At 42.8% G+C, this 8,447-nt stretch overlaps 1 protein-coding gene across 6 annotated transcripts in view; it reads right to left on the reverse strand.

Annotated features, from left to right (window-relative positions):
- Positions 1–8,447, reverse strand: part of Ddhd2 (DDHD domain containing 2) — a 55,565-nt gene that overhangs the window by 27,313 nt on the left and 19,805 nt on the right. For 5 of the 6 annotated variants that reach the window (XM_031339370.1, XM_031339372.1, XM_031339369.1 and 2 more), the window contains 5 exons: positions 7,848–7,931; positions 7,592–7,747; positions 6,811–6,913; positions 6,517–6,687; positions 4,613–4,772 (listed from right to left, as the gene is read on the reverse strand). In XM_031339370.1, the coding sequence (XP_031195230.1) occupies positions 4,613–4,772; positions 6,517–6,687; positions 6,811–6,913; positions 7,592–7,747; positions 7,848–7,931 (674 nt within the window). Of the gene's footprint in view, positions 1–4,612; positions 4,773–6,516; positions 6,688–6,810; positions 6,914–7,591; positions 7,748–7,847; positions 7,932–8,447 lie in introns of those variants that run through there. The other variant, XR_004109821.1, reaches the window with a different exon arrangement.

Consider the following 8,447-nt stretch of genomic DNA (forward strand, 5'->3'; position numbering starts at 1 on the left):
ATCAGAATGGACTATGTATTTTAAGGGTGGGGACAAGAAACATGTAAATATGACACAAGCCACTGTGGTGACATATGCCTTTAGCCCAGGATTGGGGGGGAGACAGGTACATCTTTGACTTTGAGGCTAACCTGGCTTAGGGATGGAATTCCAAGCCTGCCAAGGCTGAACAGTAAGTCTGTCTGAAAAACAAAAACAAAAACAAAAGAAACCCCAACAAACCCCATAGACCAAGAAATCCAACAAAAAATTTCTATTAAGCAAAAACCCATAGAGAGGCTGGAAAGACAGCTCCACAGGAAGAGCTTGTCAGCCTTCCTTGCGGTGGCAGAGCACCTACACTGCGCACCTCACAACTGCCAGTAACTCTGCCTCGGGGAATCTGATGTCCTCTTCTGACCTCTGTGGGCAACTGCACATACACACACACATAATTAAGAATAAAATAAGACAATATATGCAGCATCAAGTACAAACTGAGGAAACTACATGTACAGCTCATCTAATAAACATCAATCAATGCAAAGTCTCAACATTTCAATATAAAGAAAATAAAGGGTGTGGTGATTTGGATGAGAATGGTCCTCATAGGCTCATATGTTTGATTAGTTGGCCCCAACTAGTGAAACAGCTTAGAAAAGATTAGAAGATATGGCCTTGGTGGAAGAGGTGTACCACTTTGGAGGTGGGCTTTGAGGTTGCCTCTCTACCCACACCATTCAGTTTAGATGTGCTCTCTCAAGTACTCCTACAGCACCACTGTACCATGCTTGCCCAGCACTATGCTCCCCACCAAGATGAGAATGGACCAACTCCCTGAAACTTTAAGCAAGCCCCTGTTAAATGCTCTCTTTTATAAGCTGATTGGTCATGGTGCCATCACAACAATAAAAAAAGTAACTAAGACAGAAGGGAAAATAAAGGGTATAGGTAATTCCCAGAGAAGGAAAGAAAAATGGCTCTTATATCATTTATATACCACCATTTTCATAATGGGAACCACTGGCTGGAACTGTGGTGGCACATGCCTTTAATCCTAGCACTTGGGAGGTAATGCAAATCTCCGAGTTCGAGGTCAGCATGGTTTACAGGGTGAGTTCCAAGACCTCCAGAGCTACACAGAGAAACCCTGTTTTGAAACACCAAAAGGAAAGAAAGAAAGAAAGAAAGAAAGAAAGAAAGAAAGAAAGAAAGAAAGAAAGGGAGGAAGGAAGAAAAGAGGGGGGAGAGAGAGGGAGGGAGGGAAGGAAGCAGGGAGGGAGAGAGGGACAGAGGGAGGGAGAAAAAAGGGAGAAAGGGAGGGGGGACGGAGGGAGGAAGGAAGGAAGAAAGAGGGAAGGAGGGAAAGAGAGAGGGAAAGAGGGAGGGAAGGAGGAAAAAAGGGAGGTAAGGAGGGCGAGAGGGCAGGAGGGAAATAAAAGGGAAGAGTTGTTAAATATGAAGCCAAGAGTGGTAAACACTGGGGATCCTAGCACTCAGGAGGGTGGAGGATCTCATTAGAGGCCAATCTGTTCCAAACAGTGAGACTTTATCTCAAAAATTAGCACACACACACACACACACACACACACACAAAGAGATAAATGGATTACATACATACAGTAGAAATATTGATCATTTACTAAATTGCAATACATTTTATATATTACATGGATGGATCTTGAAATAATTCCCTTCAGGGATGCTCGACAAAAAGAAATATATTCTGATTCTGTGTTTTGGATGAGAATAGCCCTCATAGGTCCATAGTTTTGAATACTTAGTCCCCAGATGGTGGAACTGTTTGATAAGGATTAGGAGGTGTGGCCTTGTTGGGGAAGGTGTCACTGGGGGTGGGCTTTGAGGTTTTAAAAGCCCACAACATTCCCAGTTAGCTTTCCCCCTCTGCCTCGTGCTGCCCTAAGATACAGGCTCTCAGCTCCTGCTCCAGTGGCATGCCTGCTTGCATGTTCTTGCCATGATGGTCACAGACTCACCCCCTGCACCTCTGGCTCCCACTAAACTGCTCTTTTATGTTGCTTTGGTGGATGTGCTTCATCACAGCAACTAATAAGTAACTAAGATGGAGTTTAAACACATGTCATACATATGTACACTACAGTAAAAAGCAGATCAGTGCCTGGAGATGAGAGGTCAAGGACAATTGACAATGGAACATAAACTTTTCAGTGATGAGTATTGTCATATATTGATTATCATAATGGTTTCATAGATCAGGAAATTCAAATTTGTGAACTTGATATTATACTATACATCGTACAACCAGCAAATTGTCAAAATTTTAAGTTGATAAGACTATGTTAGAATGGGGACTGAGGAGGCTGGTCAGTTTGTAAAGTGCTGCAGCGCTAGCATGAGAATCTAAGTTGGGATGTCTAGCTACATGAAAGCCAGGTTAGGGAGTATGTAACTACCTGCGCAAGGAGGACCTGGGGGAAGTGGGATCAGTCTATCCCCAGAGCTCACTGACCAGCCAGCCTCATCAGTAAGATCCAGGTTCAGTGAGAGACCTTGTCTCAAAAACTAAGGTGTAGACATTAAAGAAAGGTACTGCCAATGACCTTTGGCCTCCGTCTACAAGTATAGATAGTACATATGCGCCTGCATGCACATGTGCACACAAACATGTACATACATGACACACAAAAATCTATTCTTAAAACGCCTATTTACAAAAACTATGGGAAAGCGCTTAATATGATGTAACGTACACTGTACATGATGGGACAGTCTGGGAGGGGAGATGAGTCAGTGAGTGCAGCATTTCCTGCCAAGCTGATGACTTGAGTCAGGTCACCAAGACCCACATGCATACACAAACACTAATAAATAAATATGATAAGTGCTTTTGTAAAGGACAACCTTTGCTTGGCAGCATTTACCAAATATTACAAATGCATATAGCATTTATGTCAGCAATTCCATTTGTAAGACTCATGAATGGATGAAGCAACATGGATATGCTGTAAAAAGTGAAAGGTCTGTCAGCAGAGGACTATGATACAACTATGATAAATTAATAAAGTGGGACACTGGGGCTGGAGAGATGGCTCAGAGGTTAAGAGCACTGACTACTCTTCCAGAGGTCCTGAGTTCAATTCCCAGCAACCACATGGTGGCTCATAATCTTCTATTATAGGACCGGATGCCTTCTTCTGCAGGAAGACAGAGCACTCAAATACATACGTAAATAAATAAATCTGAAAAAAATAAAGTGGACCATTACGTCTAAAGAATGAAGAAATTCAAAAGTATCAGTAGATAAGGCAGAAGAAATGTCTATCTACATTTTAAGAGCAATCTCTCTTTCTCATTGCTATAAGACACATGACAGCTGCATGTGGGGACACTCACTTGGTACAGGTGAGGTGAAGTGCTTGCGCTCTCTCCCCTCCCTCTGTCCGTCCCCACCCCTCTAAATTATTCAGTTTCCTTCGAATTTCAAACCAGTCAGAAAAATTTTAATCCAGACTAGGGGATGCATTCTTTCTTGTCAAGCTTTTTGGGTCTCATGTAGCCCAGGCTAGTCTCAAACTTGAAATAGAGCAGCACATGGCCTTGAGCTCCTGATCTTCCTGCCTCCATCTCACAAGTTCTGGGATATGGACATGTACCAACATTTTCAGCCTTAAGCAAAAAGTTTTTAAATTAGGTTTAATTCTGTACTAAGCAAACAAGCGGGAGCAGTGCGCTGGCTCCGCTGTAAGGTACGTGCCACCAAACTGATACCTTCAGCTTAATCCCAGAACTGTGCTGACTCAATGCTACAGAGCATGCACACACATAGGGAACATATCTGAAGGGCATTATTCTAGCTCCTTACAGTGACTGATGTTGTTGAGCTTTAGTTTCATTCTATTTACCATACAGAGATGACAGTGACTACACCACAATTATCCCCTATCAGAGTTTCATTAAAAAATTCCTCATAACATAAAACAAGGTCACAGCAATCCTCCTGTCCCAGCCTCCATAGTACTGGGATTATAGGTGAGCATCTTTTAAAAAAATTTCCCTGTGCCCCATCTTATTGTTCTAGCTTTATTTTCCTTTATTTCTGCTTCACTGGTGATGAAATTGTATTGTTAAATGACACAAAATTTAGTAACCACCACTACTGATCTACACTCCATCAGGCAATTAATTATATTTAATAATAATATGTGTGACAGCTACTGTAAATGCTTTAAAATGGGTTGCTTTCTTTTCTTCCCCTTCCCTCCCCTCACCCTAAGTAGGGTAGGGAGCAGGATGTCAGTGAGCAGCTCAGGCTGCCTACACCCCTGAAATCCTGCAGACTCAGTGGGCAGCTCAGGCTGCCAACACACCTGAAATCCTGCAGACTCAGTGGGTAGCTCAGGCTGCCTACACCCCTGAAATCCTGCAGACTCAGTGGGCAGCTCAGGCTGCCAACACACCTGAAATCCTGCAGACTCAGCAGCACAAATGCTAGAGTTACAAGCGTGAAAAAAATCACACTGGCTTCAAAAGATAAATGCTAAAGGTCAGAGCCAGCTGGGGTGAGGCCAGGTCCAGTACTTCTGAGACCCTGCTCAACCCAAGGGAAGACTAGATAAGGAAACAGAACACAAACGAAACACAAAATACTCACCAGTAGCATAGATGGCTTTGTAAAGCAAATAAATATTCATTAAAACTCTCAATGGGCTTCTCCTGTAACACATAGTCGATGCGCTGGCCTCCATTCAGCATCCCCACGTTGATGGGAACCTCTTCTTTAGCTTCCACAGGAGGCTCCTCTGTGTTGGCATCTGAATACAGAAGAGACATTGGAAGAGCCTAAGTGCAGGACTGGAGAAATGACTCTGCTAAGGTGGCTAATTTCTTACCCTGCAAGCACGAGGGACTAAGCTCCTATCACCAACACACAGGCACCCACCCAGAAAGCTGGACATGGCAGCATGAGTTGTAATCCCAACACTAGGGAGGCAGAGACAGGAGGACTGGTAGCCAATTGATGAGCTCTAGGTTCAGTGAGAGGCCCTAATGAACTAAGTCTAATAAATAAACTTAGTCTAAATGAAATAAGGTGGAGAAAAATGGAGGAAGACACTCTGGCCTACACAAGCATGAATACCAACACACATACACATTTGTACACATGTATGTGTGCACATGAAGATAAACACACACACACACACACACACACACACACATCTATCTAAAAGATTCTGCACTCCCTCAGATTCCACGTTTACCTTTTAATGAGGTACTCTGCTCAGAGCTCTCTTCTGTCTTCCTCTCCTGTAAAGTTCCTTGCGTCACACTAATTTTGTTCAATTTCTTCTTTTGATCAACACATCTCATCACCTGTACATCCATGAATCAGGTGTCTTGAATTTTATAAACTAAATGCAAACCAAGGTAGACTCTGTAGGAAACTGAGTATCCTGGGTGTACTAGCTAGTCTTCAGCCATGGAAGTAAAACTGATCACACATACACACACACACATGCACACACACACACTTCTTCACCTTATAAAAAGTGTAAGAATGGCTCAGCAATTAAAAGTATTTATTGTTCTTGCAAAGGGCCTAGGTTTAATTCCCAGCACCTACATCAAGGAAGGCATAACCCCTGTCACACCAATACTAGGGGATCCAGTGGCTCTGGCCTCTGACAGCAGCAGGAACTCATTTGGTACACATATATACACACTGAAGCATGCACACACATGCATAAGAGTAAAAAGAAAAGCTTTTAAAAGAAAAAGGTAGCCGGGCGTTGGTGGCACACGCCTTTAATCCCAGCACTTGGGAGGCAGAGGCAGGTGGATTTCTGAGTTCGAGGCCAGCCTGGTCTACTAAGTGAGCTCCAGGACAGCCAAGGGCTATACAGAGAAACCCTGTCTCGAAAAAAACCAAAAAAAGAGAAAGAAAGAAAAAGGTAATGGGGCTGGAGTGCTGGCTAGGCAGGTAAGTGCACTTGCTGATCTTCTAGAGGGTCCAAGTGTAGTTCCTAGCATCCGTGTTGGGCAGCTCACAAATGCATTTACCTTCAACATCAGGGGACACAGTACCCTCTTCTGGCCTCCACTGTCCACACATACACACAAATTATTATACTTTTTTAAGTAGGAACTTAATAGAGTAGGATTTTGTTTTGCTTTTAGGGATTAGGGTCTCTATGCAGCCTTGACTAGCCTGAAACTCATTATGTCTATCAGACTGGCCTCAAACTCACAAAGATCACCTGCTCTGCCTCCAAAGCAGTGGAATTAAAGGTTGTGTCAGCACGCCTGACATAGAGTAAGATTTTAACATTATTCGAAAATCCAAAGTGGGAAATGTTTCAAGAGTAGTTAACAGCTTCTCTTGACAGTTTCCTCCTCACATGTAAGATCTCACCCTAATGTTCAGCAATTAAAATGCAGGGAAGGTTAGCACAGCTCAAGGACAACCCTGACTCACAGAAGAGAGCCCACACAATTCAAGGGAAAGCATGCCACGGCACAGCAGCCCTCCTCAGGTAACTTCTATGTCCTGTCACTGACCATTGGGCTTTTCTGAACTTGATTGGAGTTCTGCCTCAGTTTCTTCTGATGTTTCCGAAGCTTGTAAGGCAGGGTATGGAGCTCTGGTGAAAGACTTCCAGGCCATCCTCAGAGATCCCAGCAAGTTGTTCTTCAGGTCCATACTCATTCTGGTCAAGCCCTCTCTCAGTTCTGAAAAGTGAGTGAATAAAGAATGCTCTATGATGTCAAGTTTAACGCAAAGAACAGAATTAGGTCCACTTAGCTTATATGCATCAGAACATCCAGAATTATCAAGTTCTACAACAGACTCACCTAAGTGCATCCGCTTCCTGCCTTTATGGTGTGGGATCAACATTGGCTCAAACTCTACTTCTGGGACCACCATTGGTTCAATCCTATATGCCACAGGATCAAACTGCATAGGAAAATAACAGCTAACTATTTATTCTTAATAAAGACAGAGTGAAGAATTATGTATCTTAGATATAAATAATTACGTTTATTTTGTAAAAAGGTATAGTTGTGGACCGAGAGATGGCTCAGTCAGTATAGCACTTGACCTGCAAGGGGACCTAAGTCTGATCCCTAGAACCTATATTAAAAAACAAACAAACCAACAACCTGTAAAACCAGCACTGGGGAGGCTGAGATAGGCAGATCCCCAAGGCTCACTGGCTAGACTATCTAGCCTGCTTGGCAAGATACAGACCCGGTCAAGGTCAATGGGAGACCCTGACTCAAAAAAACAAAACAAAACAAAAACAATCAGACAGCACCTGAGGCTGTCCTTGGGCTCATACACATGAATACTCACAGTTCTCCTATCTCATTACTTCTTAGCTCAGGCTGTCCAGCAACCAGCTCTGGAGATCAGGCTGGCCTAGAACTCAAGAGATCCATACCCCCTACCTCCCAAGTGCTGGGATTAAAGGCATGCCCCAGTGCCTGCTCCTAATTTCTTCTTCCTAATCAATACTAACAACTAATTTCTAAAGAATAACATAGAAAAAAATATATAACAAAAAATTATATGCTGTTTGCTAAGAAATCCTAGTATTTAGGTAAAAACACATAGCAGCTATTCAATGCTTACAGGATGGTAAATATTGAAGAAACCTTTGCATGTGGGAAATTTATAATTAGGATCAATTCTTCTTAATCCTCGAACAGTGAGAAACATTCCAATGGGAGATCCAAAGGCAAAAAATATTTCTGGTTTGTAGTTGAGCCGGGGGTATTTTACAGATGCCTGGAAGAAGGAAAGAGCCAGCCCTCATTAATAACGAGTCTGAACTACCAATGACTCCTAGAGTAAAAAACAAACCCAAATCCAAAGAGAGTATTTCTACCTGCCCGATGCCAACATCCAGATAGCCACCATTTTCCTCGGGGATGTTTACATCAGAAGCTGATATGGCTGGTCTATTAATACCCTAAAAAGAATAAAAGAAAAAAATAGTTTCATGGAAATACTATTCACTGGAAATAGCTGCTAGGGTCAAAGGAAAAACTTTAAAACGGCAACCAATAATTCCATGTAGAGTCCCTTATAGAACAAGATAAATGGACTAAAAACATGACAGTTCCCTTACATTATGAGCTGATAGCACTATGTGCTTCAAAACAATGGAAGTGGGGCTAGAGAGATGGCTCAGTGGGTAGGTAAGGCTAGCTGCTCTTCCAGAGGACTTGGGGTTTGATTCCCAGCACACACATGGAAGCTTACAACTAACTCTAACTGTAGACCCAGAGAATCCAATATCTTCTTCTGATCTCCATGGGCACCCAGACATGCACGTGAGTACACAGACATACATGCAGTCAAACATATAAAAACAAAACAATAAAATAATTCTTAAAAAAAAAGGTAAGTAAAAGCTGGGCAGTGGTGGCGCATGCCTTTAATCCCAGCACTTGGGAGGCAGAGGCAGAGGCAGGCGGATTTCTGA

Source organism: Mastomys coucha, unplaced genomic scaffold (genome assembly GCF_008632895.1).
Source record: "Mastomys coucha isolate ucsf_1 unplaced genomic scaffold, UCSF_Mcou_1 pScaffold22, whole genome shotgun sequence".
Classification (NCBI taxonomy): domain Eukaryota; kingdom Metazoa; phylum Chordata; class Mammalia; order Rodentia; family Muridae; genus Mastomys; species Mastomys coucha.